The 18,822-nt window shown below is 43.7% G+C and overlaps 1 protein-coding gene across 7 annotated transcripts in view; it reads left to right on the top strand.

Annotated features, from left to right (window-relative positions):
- The window catches only part of PTK2 (protein tyrosine kinase 2), a 268,019-nt gene that overhangs the window by 99,098 nt on the left and 150,099 nt on the right, over positions 1–18,822 (top strand). For 3 of the 7 annotated variants that reach the window (XM_083360048.1, XM_083360042.1, XM_083360043.1), the window contains exon 1: positions 4,230–4,406. The exons of the other annotated variants lie outside the window; for them this stretch is intronic. In XM_083360048.1, the coding sequence (XP_083216174.1) occupies positions 4,304–4,406 (103 nt within the window). In that variant the 5' untranslated portion in view covers positions 4,230–4,303. Of the gene's footprint in view, positions 1–4,229; positions 4,407–18,822 lie in introns of those variants that run through there. 7 annotated transcript variants of the gene reach the window in all.

The raw sequence follows: 18,822 nt of genomic DNA, 5'->3' as shown, positions 1-18,822 counted from the left end.
CAATCTTCAATATTAAAAACTTGGCGTGCTATTTCTGGAAGCTCATTGCGAGAGTAGTTATTTGATAGAAATAAAGACTGTTTTCTAGAGAGAAGGAAAGAAAGGTAAAGTTAGTCTAATTGAAAAACGCAAACAAAAAGTCAAAAAGAGCTTTGCTTCCGAAACACGTAGGCAACGTCGCCCTTTTCGGTACTGTGAAATTAATATCGCGGAACGGTTATCGAGCAAAAACCTTAGTTTGAAAAGAGTAAATTATTCCAACATTTGACCCGCGGTGGATTCTTGTTTTTGTTACTTCTACCCTGCCTTGCATCTTTCTCCTCTTAGGGAAGTTTAACTCATATTTAGCACCGTGTGGCGCTTCTGGTTGGAAAGAAAAAGGTGCTTTGGAGTCAGCCCATGTAGCACTATCCATAACTCTTTAAAGCAGCTGTGTTGTTTCCTTGTGCAGCATCCGTGTGAACCTGGGAGAAGAGACTTTCGGCTTAAGGATTGTCCAGTGGGAGCTACATCTGGAGCCCTATTTATTTATTTTATTTATTTATTTTATTATATTTGTATACCGCCCTTCTCCCGAAGGACTCAGGGCGGTGAACAGGGCACATATAAAAATACAGAGTACAAAAATTATTCTCCCCAATGCCATTTGTTCCCCTTGAATCCAAAGAACTATATAACCTTGATGTTCCCATAGTCCAGGGGTAGGTAACCTTGGCTCTTTTACGACTCATGGACTTCAACTCCCAGAATTCCTGAGCCAGCCATGCTGAGGGAAAAGGGAGAGGTTGCCAAGCTGAGCCAAGCTGGCTCAGGAATTCTGGGAGTTGAAGTCCACGAGTCATAGAAGAGCCAAGGCTGCCTACTTCTGGCTAGGCCTAGGCCGCTTCATGACATGGACTTCAACTCCCAGAATTCCTGAGCCAGCCACGCTGAGGGAAAAGGGAGAGGTTTCCAAGCTGACCCATGCTGGCTCAGGAATTCTGGGAGTTGAAGTCCACGAGTCATAAAAGAACCAAGGTTGCCTACCCCTGGCCTAGGCCACTTTATGACTCCTGGACTTCAACTCCCAGAATTCCTGAGCCAGCCATGCTGAGGGAAAAGGGAGAGGTTTCCAAGCTGAGCCATGCTGGCTCAGGGATTCTGGGAGTTGAAGTCCACCAGTCATAGAAGAGCCAAGGTTGCCTACCCCTGCGTAGAATATTCTGTGGCAGCATCTTGGGGCAAAATCCACCCCCACCTCCACATAGCTTCAATCCTGTTGTCCTTTAAAAGATCCTTAAAAAACCAAGCTCTTCCCACAGGAACAGGTTTAGCATGTGTGAATCGGCCATTAAGTCAATTTGCTTATTTGTGCTTCCTCCTTCTCCCAGCCCTGCAGGGCAGTTTGGATTCCTGTCTTTTGAACCGCTTACGGTAATCCTGTTAACCCTTTCCAAGCTTCCAGTGTAAAAGTTTTATGGTGGGCAGCCTTAGAAATTGAAACTCTAAATGCTCGACATCTTATTTAAGCTGAAGCTGGTTTGTGGCCGTGCTAAGCAGGTGCTAAGCAGGTTGCCACTGAGGACCCATCTGTGTTGCAAGAGGCATAATTGTCTCGCATACGATTGCTTATATTCTGGCTTTCACTCAACTGAAAGATAGCAGCAGCCACTGAACGCTAACTGGATAAATATAGAGGGGGGAAAAGTGAATTTGCATAGATGTTAAATAGAAGCTGCCTCTGTTTTGAAACCAGATTGTGGTTTCAAGCTCAATAAATGATCATTAATCAAATAAAACAATCTGTTGTGCATCGCCAACAATTTTATCTTACCTGGAAAGCATTGTTCACATATTTTGAGCAAGAAAAAAAGACAGTTAACTGTTATAGCTCTGTAATAGGTATACTTGGAGAAAATACTTTGGGTGCCTAGAAAAGAAAGCTGCTTGAATCCCTCAGTTATCAGAATACTTTTTGATAAGAACAAACCAGATATTTTGGGAATCAAATTCTGATTTGCATATACATAGATAATTTACCATTAGCATTCTGCAAACCTATGCTTGTCCTAAAGAAAATGAAATATATCTTAATGTTTATGCTACACGCAAGTAATACTTGACCTTTACTGGCTTTATTACATTTTAAACAATGGTTGCTCTCAAAAATAAAGACGGGATACTTAAAAATAAAACCCCTGTTATCCCATTTTCCATGCATATAATTCAGGGGTCTTCAAACTTGGCCCTTTTATGACTCGTGGACTTCAACTCCCAGAATTCCTCAGCCAGCATGCCTGGCTGAGGAATTCTGGGAGTTGAAGTCCACAAGTCATAAAAGGGCCAAGTTTGAAGACCCCTGATATAATTTCTTATTGCATGTATTTTGTTGAATTTTTTTTTAAAAAAAACAGCCACTTTCTTATATTTCTGTAGTATTTTAAAATTCTGAAAGTATTTCAAAATAACTACATAGTCTAGTGCAAGAGTGTCCAACCTTGGGCAGCTTTAAGACCTGTGGATTTCAACTCCCAGAATTCCTGGGAGGGAATGGCTGGCTGGGGCATTCTGGGAGTTGAAGTCCACAGGTCTTCAAGCTGCCGAAGGTTCGACACCCCTTGGTCTAGAACAGGGGTCTTCAAACTTGGCCCTTTGATGACTTGTGGACTTCAATTCCCAGAATTCCTCAGCCAGGCAAGCTGGCTGAGGAATTCTGGGAGTTCAAGTCCACAAGTCATCAAAGGGCAGGGGTCTTCAAACTTGGCCCTTTGATGACTTGTGGATTTCAATTCCCAGAATTCCTCAGCCAGGCAATTCTGGGAGTTGAAGGCCACAAGTCATATAAAGGCAGGGGTCTTCAAACCTGGCCCTTTGATGACTTGTGGACTTCAATTCCCAGAATTCCTCAGCCAGGCAAGCTGGCTGAGGAATTCTGGGAGTTGAAGTCCACAAGTCATCAAAGGGCAGGGGTCTTCAAACTTGGCCCTTTGATGACTTGTGGACTTCAATTCCCAGAATTCCTCAGCCAGGCAAGCTGGCTGAGGAATTCTGGGAGTTGAAGTCCACAAGTCATCAAAGGGCAGGGGTCTTCAAACTTGGCCCTTTGATGACTTCTGGATTTCAATTCCCAGAATTCCTCAGCCAGGCAATTGTGGGAGTTGAAGGCCACAAGTCATATAAAGGGCGGGGGGTGGTGGTCTTCAAACTTGGCCCTTTGATGACTTGTGGCCTTCAACTCCCAGAATTCCTCAGCCAGGCAATTCTGGGAGTTGAAGGCCACAAGTCATATAAAGGGCAGGGGGGGAGGCGATCTTCAAACCTGGCCCTTTGACGACTTGTGGACTTCAACTCCCAGAATTCCTCAGCCAGGCACGGCTGGCTGGCTGAGGAACTCTGGGTACTTGAAGCCCACAAGTCATCCAAGGGCCAAGTCTGAAAGACCCCCTGTTGCAATGCTCGGAAAGGAATGCAGTTGGCAGCTTGACTCACTTTCAAACGAACTCCAGCTAAGAGGGGAGTTCAGCCTTCCCAGGTTTATGGCAGACTTCTCTCCACATTCCCATCAGTGAATCATTTCCCTGACCCCCCCCCCTTCCCTCCCTCCCCCCCTGGCCATCTTTCTCGCCAGTCGCCCGTCCGTCGTCCGGTAAAAAGCCCGTCAGGAACCAGAGGCGCAGATTGAAAAGCGAGTGTGGTTCCGGATCCAGCTCCAGGAAACTCCCTCCCGGGGTCAGTTGTAGAATGGGGCTGTCAAGTTTCCTAAAAACAGGGAGGCTGCTTGTGTGAATTGAACAGAAGGGTGAGATTAGCATATTAATAAGGCTGTCGCTAATCGCCTCCCCTCCTCCCTTCCACTCCCCCCCTCCCTCCTCTCCCTCAACCCCCCCCCCCACTCCTTTCCAATGAATCTAGGAATAGAGACACTGGCAGTCACATTGCGGCTGGTTGCCTGCCTTCCTTCTCCTTGCTTGTCTGTGGCCTCCTCTGGAAACCAGGCTGGGAAAGACTCTCTTGCCTTACAGCCTCCTTGCTGCCGGATCGCCGAGGAAGGGGGCTGGCTGCTGGGTGGGGTGGTGGTGGTGGTGGTGGTGGAAGAAGGAAAGGTTCTCCTGAATTTCGGCTGACCCCTCTGCGCCAAAGTGAAACAAACAAGAGACTAACCGGGAATTCCTCCTGCTCCTGTCGCCGAGTCCATTCAAGGGGCAGACTCCCCCCTCCCCCCAGGAGTCAATCCTACAGGAGAGGGCTGAATTGGATCATCGTCACGCCGCCGGAGAGCCTGGCACGACACCCCCACACCCCCACACCCCGCACGATTGTGTGTATGTGGCTGTTGGATTTGTCCGGGCAGCAGGCCCGCAAACGGGCAGGTGTTACGTACATGGAGAGGAGTGGCTGTAGCCCATTTCCAATATGCTGGGCTAAAGGTACCCGAACTTTCTAGGATTTATTTATTTATCTATCTATCTATCTATCTATCTATCTATCTATCTATCTATCTATCTATTTTTTAAAAAACCTGTTTCTGATCTGGCATGAATTTTCCCAGCGTTTTTTTTTTATGCATGTGTGAACCGAAAATCGGTGCCGTTGAGAGGTGGATGGGCATGAAATTGCGAACAAAGGGGCCGTATTCTGGTCGTGTCATTATTATTCCCCCCCCCCCTGCACTCACCTCATGATTAGAAACATTTTTCTGTCTTCGGCGTAGAGAGCCATTGAATGGGAATTATTGTTCACTTCATTTCTTCGTTGAGAAAGCGGCCCCCATTCACCCTAATGGATTTTCCATATATTTCAATGTCCTTGAATAAATAGTTTTTTAAAATTGTATTGGCCGGGGGTGGGGTGGGGTGGGGTGGGCAGGCTACGTAAAGTGCTTGACTCAAAAGTTGGCGAGTAGGTTTATATAGCTGGTGCAAAGGGAACGCGTGGCTGGCTTTCTGAAGAGGGCGAACCTCAGTCTTGCTTGTGATTGTGGAGATGGTGATAGACGCCGACTGAAAAACCAAAGTTTGCACAAAAACTTGGGCTGCGTTCTGTTGCCCAGATAGTTTCTTACTGAAACGTAAGGTAGCCAACCAAATGCCGTGTTGTATAAAAGTACATCCATGTCGTAGTCAATAGCTAAGTATCACTGCATCGCTTCTTTTCAGATAAATCTAAAGCAAAGATGATGCTTGTGTTAATTTTAGGCTGAAAAGTAGGGGAAAGACGTTCAGGTAAATCGAGGACAGTTCGTAGTCTTCCCCCAGGCAGTTGTCCAAGCATTTATCTTTTCCCATGCCAACAGACAGCAAGAAAATAATAATAATAATAATAATAATAATAATAATAATAATAATAATAATAATAATAATAATAATAATGAGGAGGAGGAGGAGGAGGAGGAGGAGGAGGAGGAGGAGGAGGAGGAGGAGGAGGAGGAGGAGGAAGGGACCTTGGAGGTCCTCTAGTCCAAACCTCTGCTCAGGCAGGAAACCCTATACCATTTCAGACAAGTGGCTGTCCAGTCTCTTCTTAAAAAACTCCAGTGTTGGAGCATTCACCGCTTCTGGAGGCAGGTGGTTCCTCTGGTTAATTGTTCTCAATGTCAGGCGCTTTGGAGGATAGCTTGACTCCCTCTTGTTTGGGGCAGCCCCTGAGAGATTGTAAGGCTGCTATCATGTCCCCCCTCGTCCTTCTCTTCATTAGACTAGACATTTATTTTTTTATTTTTATTTTAATTCCATTTATATCCCGCCCTTCTCCGAAGACTCAGGGCGGCTTACAAGCTTAGCAGTAGCCTTCATTCTATGTATATGCCTGCTTATTAGGGCTTTCACACACACACACCCCAAGCGGCATTATTACAAAGTCAGCTTAATTGCCCCCAACAATCTGGGTCCTCATTTTACCTACCTCGGAAGGATGGAAGGCTGAGTCAACCTTGAGCCTGGTGGGATGCGAACCTGCACTAATTGCAGGCAGCTGGTGTTACTTGAGGCATTAGCCCACTGCGCCACCAAGGCTCTACTCAATTCCAGCAGCCGTTCCTTATATGTTTTAGCCTCCAGTCCCCTAATCATCTTTGTTGCTCTTCTTTGCACTCTTTCTAGAGTCTCAACATCTTTTTTACATTGTGGTGACCAAAACTGGATGCCGGATTCCAAGTGTGGCCTTACCAAGACATTGTAAAGTGGTACTAACACTTCACATGATCTTGATTCAGTCCCTCTGTTAATGCCTCCTAGCACTGTGTTGGCTTCTCATCCATGAAGCTTCTTCAGCTTCTTCTAACCTGTACTGAAGAAGCTTCTTGGATGAGAAGTCCTAAAGGTATTTTTTCAGCACATCATACCTTCAAATGGTCATTAACAGGACCATTAACTGACCAAACATGGTCAGTTTCCATCCATTGCTTCTTGTCCTGCCTTCAGGTGCTTTGGAGAATAGCTTGAGTCCCTCTTCTTTGTGGCAGCCCCTGAGATATATGGCAGTGCTTAGTTTATAACGTAATTGGAGGTTAAAGATGAGGAAGGCCATCAAGGACCTTTTTAACTCCCTAGTCCAGGGGTAGGCAACCTTATCTCTTTTATGACTGGTGGACTTCAACTCCCAGAATTCCTGAGCCAGCATAGCTCAGCTTGGAAACCTCTCCCTTTCCCCTCAGCACGGCTGGCTCAGGAATTCTGGGAGTTGAAGTCCAGGAGTCATAAAGTGGCCTAGGCCAGGGGTAGGCAGCCTTGGCTCTTTTATGACTGGTGGACTTCAACTCCCAGAATTCCTGAGCCAGCATGGCTCAGCTTGGAAACCTCTCCCTTTTTCCCTCAGCGTGGCTGGCTCAGGAATTCTGGGAGTTGAAGTCCAGGAGTCATAAAGTGGCCTAGGTCAGGGGTAGGCAGCCTTGGCTCTTTTAGGACTGGTGGACTTCAAGTCCCAGAATTCCTGAGCCAGCCACGCTGAGGGAAAAGGGAGAGGTTTCCAAGCTGAGCCATGCCGGCTCAGGAATTCTGGGAGTTGAAGTCCACCAGTCCTAAAAGAGCCAAGGTTGCCTACCCCTGCCCTAGGGTGAAATTATTCATCAAGTATGCCACATTGTGGTGGTGTATAAATTTCACATGTTCCAATTTTAGGTGCTGGCAGGACATTTTAGTGTAGGGCATCTCTCCCTCAATGCAGAAAGGCTTGCGCTTGGAAGAGAGAGACGCGTTTTGGTTCCTGCCCTGTCTTACTTCAGAGACCAGTCAGTGCCCATCAAGGCTGCTCAAGGGTTCCTTCAACCTTGACCTTGACCTTCTCTCTTCCGAAAGTGGGAAAGGAGATGATGACTCGTCCCGAAGCAAGCAGCCTTAGAACTTTTCCTTGCCTTCCCTTCGGAACGAGTGGAAGCAAACCCACGGGGGCAGCCTGCCTCTGCTACAGGAATTAGGATTTTTGGCACTAAGTTCAGCAGTCTCACTCCAGGGCAGGCATCTCGGACGGCAATCTGAGATCCATCAAGAGCTGCTTTAATTTTTCTCCTCTGCTTCCTGTAGGGCAGGGGTTTCAAACTCAATTTCACCGAGGGCCGCATCAGCATTGCGGTTGCCCTCAGGGGGCCGGGTGGATATGGCCTGGGTGGGCGTGGCCTACTGGGTGGGTGTGGCTAGAGTGCATATGGCCTACTGGGTGGGCGTGGCCAGCTCTACATCGTTCACATCAAGGGTGCCTATGGGGGCCTGGGCAGGAGTGGGACAGATCTGAGGGTCTCTGGGCCAGGGCCAAGGCAGTGGGGGCCGTTCCCTCACAGTTTCCAGGATGGCTTCGCGGGCCGCATGAAACCACTTTGCGGATCGGATCCGGCCCCCGGGCCTTGGGTTTAACATGTCTGCTCTAGGGAACTAAGATCCTTGGTCATCCTCCGCTGCTGTTTTCACAATTCTTTCTCAAAGTGGTTTGAAGGTGAAGAGAGAATTATTTATTCAAGGTGACTTGATGACCTAGTTCTCTCTGCTTCAAATCACTACGCCACACTTTCCCCCCCTCAGTAATTATATCCTGCGTCTATTGAATAGTCTTAAGCTCATTCTCAGTAGAACCAAGATCACGTGAGGTATTAATACAGCTTTACAAGGCTTTGGTAAGGCCACACTTGGAATACTGCATCCAGGTTTGGTCACCATGATGTAAAAAAAGATGTTGAGACTCTGGAAAGAGTGTAGAGAAGAGCAACAAAGAGGATCAGGGGACTGGAGGCTAAAACATACAAGGAACGGTTGCTGGAATTGGGTATGTCTAGTTTAATGAAGGGAAGGATGAGAGGTGACATGATAGCAGCGTTCCAATATCTCAGGGGCTGCCCCAAAGAAGAGGGAGTCAAGCTATCCTCCAAAGCCCCTGAAGGCAGGACAAGAAGCCACGGATGGAAACTAATCAAGGAGAGAAGCAACCTAGAACTAACTTCCTGACAGAACAATTAACCAGTGGAACAACCTGCCTCCAGAAGCTGTGAATGCTCCAAAACTGGAAGTTTTTAAGAAGAGACTGGACAGCCATTTGTCTGAAATGGTCTAGGGTTTCCTGCCTGAGCAGGGGGTTGGACTAGATGACCTCCAAGGTCCCTTCCAACTTTACTATTATGATTATGATTATGAATTAGCATCTTCAGATAATCCGCTGGTGCATTTTTTTCCCCTGATGTTTGAGAACGATCCCAACATGCACCGAGATTGGGCAACAAATTTAAATTGATAGACAGGCTAAATATGTACTCTCAACCTCCGTAAAGTGAGACAGAGTGTTATAAGTCAGGCTCAAGGAGAGCAGGCCGTTAGATCTGCATTGTGCTCCGTGCATGATACCTTTCTGTTCTGTGAGCTGCATTGGCTGCCCATATGCATCTGGGTTCAGTTCAAGGCGCTGGTTCTAACCTACAAAGCCCTTCGTGACCTGGGGGCAGGTAACTTGAGGGAGTATCTCTCCCCATTTATATCTGCCCGTCCCCCAAGTAGATCTGGCGGAAGGGGCAAGCTTCTTAGGAAAAGCCCAGCAAACTAGCATTGTCCCTGACGGCTTTTGCCATTCAGAATAGGATATTCCCGAGTTGGATGATCCACAACCCTGTCGCCATTTTGTAAGGTCAAGAGGTGGTTCTGTCACTGGGCCTGGGGAGTAGGAGGTATGGCGAGTTTGCTTTTATCTTGCTTGCAGTTTTCTACGTTTGTGGTTGTTTCTTGGTGGTTGTTTTTTTTTAAGTGCTGCTTCTTAATCCCTGTCCCAAAGGTGCTTTTTTCAAAAGGCAACTGGACTTGTGTCTTTCCTTGGAAGACATTTTGCTTCTCATCCCAGGAGCTCCTTCAGTTCTGGTTGTTTGCACTGAGAGTCGTTGAGGCCACTTGGAGGTTTACCTGTGCCCTCGGGGTCACCTGAATAGTGCAAATGGTTGCAGAGCCTTCCACATCTATTTGCACTACTCAGGTGACCCCGAGCGCACAGATAAACCTCCCAGTGGCCTCAACCCATTTGCACTATTCAGCTGACCGCTGAATAAACCTCCCAGTGGCCTCAACGACTATCAGAAAGAGGACTAATGACCAGATGACTGCAAGGAATATCAACGCTTCCATCCTCCACCATTCAGTCAGAACTGAAGAAGCTTCTTGGATGGGAAGCAAACCATCTTGAAGAAAAAAAACCAAAAGAATTTCAGTTATCTTTTGAAAAAGCACCTTTGGGACAACCATGAGCTGGATGACTGAGAATCATCATAGACGTTCTTAATTGTTAGCTGCTCAGAGTCATGAACGTGATATGAATCTAAATAAATAAATAAAAAAACAAACATCTTCCAGAGTTCTGTAATCAGCAATCTCATTTTCCAGAAACTTGAAGTTCGCCTCTCTGCATCAGATTCAGATTGGGAAATCCTGAATCATTATAATTAGATAGAGACCCATCATTTATTTGAGAAAATCTGTCTCTTTTTTAAACATGGCTAAACACATCTTTATTTGGTTATGGTTGTTTTGTCATTTTACAGAGGAAAAAGTGCTCTCAAAAAGCAATTTACTAGCCTGTCCAGTTGAAAAATCTAGATATGCATTGCTTATTCCACTGCTGTGATTAGCTTTTTTTAAAAAAACTATTACAGTGATAACAGCTTGATTGATTAAATGGCTAAATGAACAAACCCATGCTTTGTTTGTTCTTTGCCTGAGGTACCGTGGCAAAAACTGAGTGATTGGATTTTGACTTTCTCAAATGGTATTTTCAAATACTACAAATTACTCTGTGTAACTTTTTCAACTAGAAATGCAGGTCTAAAGTTGAATAAATAAAAAAAACCAAGTCCGAGCATTCAGATGCTGTTGTTTGCCCATCTGTAAGATGACACTCTCTGCCTGCACTTGTGGATTTAGAAACGTTCTTACCTTATGTGTATTTTTAATTAAAGAAGCACATTTGTGTGCTGTGCAAATATACATATACATATATATGTGTGTGTGTGTATGTGTATGTATGTGTGTGTGTATATGTATGTATGTATGTATATATAATTTTTTTTGGATTGCTAACAAAGAATTAAGGGAGACTGATATGCATTTCAAACTTATTTGTTCTCATCAGTCAGCCATACCCTTCTGAGATTCGAACCTGGGCTGATTGCACATTAGGCAGTTGTTTTAACCTCGAATCTCAGAAGGGTATGGCTGACTGATGAGAACAAATAAGTTTGAAATGCATATCAGTCTCCCTTAATTCTTTGTTAGCAATCAAAAAATAATATTACACAAATATGAGCTGTCACTACTGTGACCACTGCCTGTGGATGGCCTTGGGTTAGGCTGAAACAGGAAATAAAGATTTGTCCCATGTTTGGGGCCTAGCAAGGTAATCTAAATACTTAACAAACATTTAACATATATATGTATGTATATATGTATATATGTATATATATACACACACACACATACATATACATATACATATACATACACCAGACATTCATTGGGAAGTCATGTGAGGTAACTGGGCCCAACACATAAGTGAAATCTTGCAAGATATTAGAAGGGAGACGTTTAGCAACAGAAAACAGCACTTAGACTTATATACCCTCTTCACAAGGCTTTACAGCCCCTCTCTCAGCGGTTTACAGAGTCAGCCTGTTGCCCCCAGCAATCTGGGGCCCTCATTTTACTAACCTCAGAAGGATGGAAGGCTGAGTCGACTTTGAGCCGGTCAGGATCGAACTGCTGGCAGTGGGCAGAGTCGCCCTGCAGTACTGCATTCTAACCACTGCGCCACCACCGCTGCTAGGTACTAGAGAGGCTACCGTTTTTAGTCAGAATTGTTCATTTCCTCACTTCTGTTTGTAAGAAGTGCATGCTTGGGCACCACAGTATGCTAATGAGACCAAAGTCCAGGTTAGTGAATAATAACCTCATCAAATGCGTGTTTCTGTGAGAGAGAGAGTTGAATCTTGCGGCACGCCATCAAGAAGCAGGCTAGGGAGTGACTCTCCCCCTCCCACCAATAGTAACTGAATCTGGCTCTAGAGGAAGGAGGTAACACCCCCCCCCCCCGTAAAACTGTGCCCCAGATTCCCAAGCCCTGGAGGCAGCCCAGGAAAATTCCATAGTTGATACCGCTGAAAGCCATTGAGTGATCAAGGAGCACAAGGTTGTACATAACGCCTCCACCCTGGCTCTAACACAGGGCAACTACAAGTGTGTTCAAGGTGGTTTCTATACTAAAGCCTGGTTAGAAGCCTAAGTGAAATGGGTCTGGATAACCTAGAGTTCTTACCAACCGCAGACCGATCACCTTCCCTAAAAAGGGAGAGGTTGGAGACAGGACGTTAGTTACCTAAGACTATTGAGTGGAAGGTGGGTCTCTTAAAGAGGAAGTATCCAAGTGCCTCCTTCAGGGTAGGGGATGCCGAAAGAAGCGGGCACCAGAGTATGGAACTCGCCATAGGTCATCTCCCTGGCTGCTTCCACGATCCAGGAGGGTGGCTGAACTGACACCCACAGAGAACTTAGCTGACTTTGTCACGTCTATCTTCTAGCTCACACTACAACACTGGTTGGTTATCTCCTTGAACCTGCACAGTCAGAATTCGCATTACAATGCTCTGGAGTGGCACCAGATAGCCCACCTATTCCACACAGCGACCCTGTAGGGCCTGGGTCTTCCTGAACTGGGCCACTGGTTGGCTATTGGCAGATGCAAAAAAGATTGGAGACATATTGAGGTTTTAAATCACCTTAAGTGCCACGTGGCAACATGGGCTCTCATCAGTGTCCGCTCAGCACAGCTACACTGAACTCTCATTGACGACGAATCCTTCCAGTCAACGTCTTGCTTCGTTTCTAATAGGAAAATGATTTTCTGCTATGCAGTTCCAAGTCCCTAGGTGATTTAATTAAGGATGGATAGATACAAACACACCCACAGCTAGATAGGTGGGTGGGTGGGTGGGTGGGTGGGTGGATGGATGGATGGATAGATAGATAGATAGATAGATAGATAGATAGATAGATAGATAGATAGATAGATAGATAGATAATAGATAGATAGATAGATAGATAGATAGATAGATAGATAGATAGATAGATGATAGATAGATATGGATGGATAGAGAGGGAGAGATATGGTAGAGATAGTGAAGTAGAGAGATGGAGAGGGTAGATATGGATGGATGGATAGAGAGGGAGAGGGATGGATGGATAGATAGATATGGATGGATAGATAGGGAGAGATATGGTAGATAGATATGGATGGATAAGAGAGGGAGAGATATGGTAGAGAGATAGACGGAGATGGTAGATAGATATGGATGATGGATGGATAGAGAGGGAGAGATATGGTTGATAGATTAGATAGATAGATAGTAGGTAGATGGTAGGTGGATGGATAGATAGAGGTATGATAGATAGATAGGTAGTAGGTAGACAGACAGACTTGTATAGTATCTTCCCTGTGCTGTAAATAGAATATAGGTAGTCCTCGACTTACAACAGTTCATTTAGTGAAAGTTTGAAGTTACAACGGCCCTGAAAAAAGTGATTTATGACTGTTTTACACACTGAAGATCATTGCAGCATCCCCGCGGTCACATGACCCCAATTCAGACGCTTGGCAACAGGCCCCATGTTTATGACCGTTGCCGTCTTCTGGGGGTTCCGTGATCCCGTTTTGCGACCTTCTGACAAAAATCAGTGGGGGAGCCAGACGCACTGAGCGACCGTGTTGCTAACTTAACAGCTGCAGTGGTTCACTTAACAACGGTGGCCGGAAAGGTTGTAAAACGGGGCAAAACTCACCTTAACAGATGTCTCACTTAGCAAGAGAAATTTGGGGCTGAATTGTCAAGGTCTACCTAGAACCGTGAAAAGTTGGAAGAAACGGGGATGCAGTGAAAATAAAAGTTTGGGTCGAGCTTGTCTCCTGGCAACCAATTGCACACTTTGGTGGAGGTTTCTTGACAACAATATGGAAGCCTCCCATTTATATATATTTTTTTGATGTGAGTTTTTGACTTTTCCCAAAGGTCTTTTGTTCAAATACTAATGTCTCTTATTAGCTAGTAATTATTAGGACCGTATAACAATCCAGATTTGAAGGGAAAAATACGATTTGGAGTTGTTATTGCTGTATTTTAATCACGCCTTTTAAAATGTATTTGGGGTCAACTCAAGGGGGGCAAACCTATCTAATGCTCCTGCCTGCTATTTAGTATGTGTGAGCACACATGTTGTGCCTGTCAGCACCTCCTTGAATCAAACACTTCTGTAAGGAATTGCTGACAGGTGTGATGTATGTGTTGCCCACAAGTGTTCTGAATCGCTTTTCCCTTTTGGAATTGTTGCACAGCGCCCTTTAAAAAGATTTGTATAAAATCAACACCGCCGAGTTGTTGGCTTGGTGCATATTAATTGTTCGTTAGCAACCTAGAACTAAAGAGAAACTTCCTGACAGTTAGAACAATTAATCAGTGGAACAACCTGCCTCCAGAAGCTGTGAATGTTCCAATACTGGAAGTTTTTAAGAAGAGACTGGACAGCCACTTGTCCGAAATGGTATAGGGTTTCCTGCCTGAGCAGGGGGTTGGACTAAATGACCTCCAAAGTCCCTCCCAACTTTATTATTAGTATTATTACTTAACCCATAGGTCTGTGTAAACTATACATCAGACCTGTTCACAACGCAGGCTTTTTACGTATCTTCCCACCCTACCATGTGTATTGGGGACAGTTTCATGCTGATACGCATGGCAGTAGCGAGTACTCTAAAGTTCGGTATTTTTATTTTTTATTTATTTTAATTCCATTTATATCCCGCCCTTCTCCGAAGACTCAGGGCGGCTTACAAGCTTAGCAGTAGCAGGTATGTTGTGTTGTCTTTTAATGTTTCTCCTCTCATGGACAGTCATCCGGTCAGGATGTTTAGTATTCAATAGAGCTGAATTCTAGCGTTAGTTGATAGGTTTGGTTTGGGGAAAAGGCATCAAATGCAGATACGTTCCCAAGGCTTCTGAAAGAGCGACAGCACATAGATTTATATACCACCCCATAGCGCTTTGCAGCACTCTGAGGGATTTAGGAAGATACATTATTATTATTATTATTATTTTTTCATGCTGCATTTTTTTGTCTCCGTAGAAATTTGCAATTAAAAGGTTTTAACGCTGCTTATGTATAGGTTCAGGACGCTAGTTGCAACTGTGCAAAGTTCTTCCAACAGCAGATTTTGAAGATTACAGGAATTAGATAATCTCTTCGTTAGTCTGTGGGCCTAGGGTTGTTTCTATGAAGAGAAATAAATGACATCAAATGAGCTATGTAGGCTGAAGAACAGTGGACTGTATAACAAGCCTGCTTAGTCTATGTAAAGCTAGTACTCGTCAGCAGATCATTTAATGACCGTTCAAAGTTACAACGGCACTGAGAAAAGTGACTTACGACTGTTTTTCACAGTTAGGACATTTTCAGCATCCCCGTGATCATCTGGTCAAAATTCAGATGCTTGGCAACTGGTTCGTATTTATGACCGTTGCTGTGTCCCAAGGTCATGTGATCACCTTTTGCGTGTCATGGTTCCGACAGATGAAACTCTTCAAAGAGCTTCGAGGCATTGTTTACCTTAAAGGATTTGAGTAGCATAGCATTGGCACTAACATAATGGAAGCCAAAATCTGAGTTCCCCTCCCCTGAGCACATAGTATCCAAGCACAATTCCCTCCTCCAATTAACAGTCATAAATCACATTCTCCAATTAGTTTGAAATGCGGGCTTCCCCTCCAGCTCTCCAGCCTGCCAATTCTTTATCATCTCTTGTTTCAATACCCTTGGTTCTCACACTAGGTTCAGTATTGTTATGTCTAGCTAAATTCTCATGCACATTCCTCCTTCCAGCATCATATAACTCTAAGAGCAAAAGCAAAAGAAGGAAATGGTTGCATCTCCATCTGCTGTCAAAGCAAAAAACATCCGATGTTAGCAGCATTGACATCGCGACCTTCTGACAAGTAAAGTCAATGAGGGAAGCCAGATTGACTTAACAACCAGGTTACAGACTTACCAGTTGCAGTGATTCACTTAACAACGGAGGCAAGAAAGGCGGTAAAGTGTGTCCACACTCACTTAGTCAATGTCTCACTTAACAACTGAAATTTTGGGCTCACTTGTGGGTCGTGAGTCAAGGATTATATGTAGTTGCCTTGGAGAATTTCCTCTGGCGTGGACAAGCTGAGTAAATACTTTGAATAAGGCTAGGTATTGAGCAAAATGGAGGCCAATGTGGGGAAGATCTTTTGGGATGACCTCATAGCCCTAAAAGCCTCCCGCCACCCTTTTGGAAAGAGAAAGTGATTTTAGCATTGTGAAGAGCACAACCAGCTTTAAAAACAATATTATATTCAATTATATGAAATGTTTAAAAAGAGATGGAATTAAATTGTATGCCATATAGAAGAAACGATGCTTTCTCTGCAATTTTGTTGACTTTATAATTTGTTTAACATATATTTACGATTATAAGCACTGCTACTTTTTTTTTTGGTTCTCTCCTATTTTTGTGCATCAGCTTCTGCTTTTAGGCAGTAGAACAGTATAATTTAGCAAAGCAAGATTGCGTGTGTTAAATCTATCAACCTATCCATCAAGCCATCTGGAATGCACATATAGAGGTGTCGCTTGAATTAATGTGATCAAAATAAATAACTATTTTTCAGGCTGCTCACACCTTAATGAGGTAATGGGTCCTTATCTTCTCCAATTTGGTCTACCAGAACTCAATTCATTTATCTTTAGTTTCATAGTATCATTTGTTTAGAAAAGGAATACTTCAAAGATAATCAAAATTACTCTTTCTTCTGGAGCACTGTAAATCAAGTTACATGTTTATTTTGCATATTCGTGTAGGATGCAACAGGAGGGCGAGAACGACAGGTGCTTTTAGAGATTTGTATAGGAATTGTGCTGATATGTTGAGAGAAGGGTACATAAAAGTTTGTGCCAAGCCAAATGACTGAAAAGGAAATAATAAACCGTGGGAAGGTTGAAAAACAACGCCTGCTGTTGTGCAGGACTGAAGTAGAGAAATGCTGAAATATGGATTTGCTTTGCTTATGTGGTGATTGTTAACGGTGTGGGATGAATGTTTGGTGAGTATTTATACCATACTGATGTGAAAGGTGTGTGTGGTTGGAGATGTGAAGACCTGTATAGTTTTTTTTTATTGAAAAGTTTTATAAAAGGTTACAACATTATCCCATCCCCAACCCCCCCAGACCCCCCCTCCCCCACTTCCCAAAGCTGATAACAGGGTTACAAATATATAGTAATCATAATCTAACTAACATTAATCAACTATATAAAAACCAAATACATAATACACTTTAACCCGCCTTTAACATAATTACAAACACTCTAAAATATAAATTATAACAATAACAATCTAAAATTTACTCATAAGCTAAATGGAACTTTTTAGTCCCATATTTTTTTCTGAATATAATCTATCCATCTTCTCCAAACTGAAATGTATCTTTCTTGTGAATGATCTTTCAAGTAAGCAGAAATCTTAGCCATTTCTGCTAGAAGACCTGTATAGTTTTGAATGCAGGTGATGATGTTGTGGCTCAGAACTCAATTACAATTTGCAGCAAGTGTTAGATAAGCAAGCGTTGGGACTCCATGAGCAATATGGATTGGCATTTAACCTGGCCTAGACCAAATTTGGTGCCGTGTCACGGAAAATGAAATGAATGATTGAAAGGTATGGATGCTGTAAATGGCGGAAAAGTTTAGCCTGTAATGAATTGGTGTACCTTGGCCAAAGGTTTACTACGAATGAAAAAAGCGAAAGGAGAAAGTTTACATGTCATTGTTGGCGGGGTGGTAGTGGCCACAGCACACTACTCTGTTTCAGAAAAATGAGGATTGAAAGAAGTATAAAGATACATTTCTGTCTGACGTGTTTCATGAAAGTTGGGTAAAACATAAAAATAAACCGCATATGGTGGAAATGGGTTTATTTTATGCGTGTGGGAAAAGAGTATTAGGTAGGTTCAAGACTGGCTAAGTGTGCTGAACGAATGTGGATTGTGTATAATCCACATTTGTAGCAGTGGTGACTGCTACAAAAGAAGCACTTTGATCATACAGACGGGGGGGGGGGGTAGGCAACCTTGGCTCTTTTATGACTGGTGGACTTCAACTCCCAGAATTCCTGAGCCAGCGTGGCTCAGCTTGGAAACCTCTCCCTTTCCCCTCAGCATGGCTGGCTCAGGAATTCTGGGAGTTGAAGTCCACGAGTCCTGAAAGAGCCAAGGTTGCCTACCCCTGGTATAGACATTATAAGCATCTAACCTGAAGACCTGGCTCTTCGAGCTCTCTGGCCCAGGCTGAGAATTTTAATTTTAATTTTAATTTTAATTGGGGTTTTTACTTTTTTCAGGGATTGATGTAATTTTTTTAAAATTGTTTTTAACTTTTGTATTTCTTGTTTTAAATACCCTGTAAACCGCCCTGAGTCCTTCGGGAAAGGGCGGTATATAAATCTAATAAAATAAATAAATAAATAAATAAATAATTGCGAAATAAATTGTTGAAGAAAATTCAAGGGAAAGAATTGAGGTTCAAGAGGATGGGTAAGATTGCAAAAGCTGCTTTCGGATGTAGTTTTTGAGATCCTCAAGAAAGAGAGATGAGAAATTGGAAGAACAAAAAGCAGATTATATAGCAGTGGGTAGAGGTGACAGAAACTGTAGACCCAATGAATGGTATCGTAAACTGTATTTCCTTATTTAATATCTTTTTGCTGTTCTGTTTGCATTTATTTGTCTATACCAGGGGTAGGCAACCTCGGCTCTTTTATGACTCATGGACTTCAACTCCCAGAATTCCTGAGTCAGCTATGCTGACTCAGGAATTCTGGGAGTTGAAGTCCATGAGTCATAAAAGAGCCGAGATTGCCCACCCCTGGTCTATACTATGCTTAGGCAATTATACTTTCTTAAAGTTTTAATGTAGACCTAATTGTTTTGCTCAGTAAGTTTTCAATAGACCTTGTGGTGCTCCAGCACTGTTGTTGGTTGTCATCTTGCTATTTAGCTGCTACTGCCATAGGAACCGCAGAGGAATTATTAAATGCATGGCTATGTTGCGTTTTTGATTTAATATGAAAAGACAAAATAGAAATAATTTGAAGAAATATTTTCTTCACTGCGCGTGCATCTTGAAGATTTAATCAGCTTCCACCGTTTGGTCCAGTTTCAACCAACGTTATGCTTGCGCTTACATATATTTATGCCTGTGCGGGTTGCGTGGGTAAGTAGTGAATTGAAAGCCACAATATATGCATCTACTTAGAAGATTT

This window comes from Vipera ursinii (genome assembly GCF_947247035.1).
Source record: "Vipera ursinii genome assembly, chromosome: 3".
NCBI classification, from domain to species: Eukaryota; Metazoa; Chordata; class Lepidosauria; order Squamata; family Viperidae; genus Vipera; species Vipera ursinii.
The sequence above is the reverse complement of the archived record's forward strand: the minus strand, read 5'-3'. Positions and strand labels throughout refer to the sequence as shown.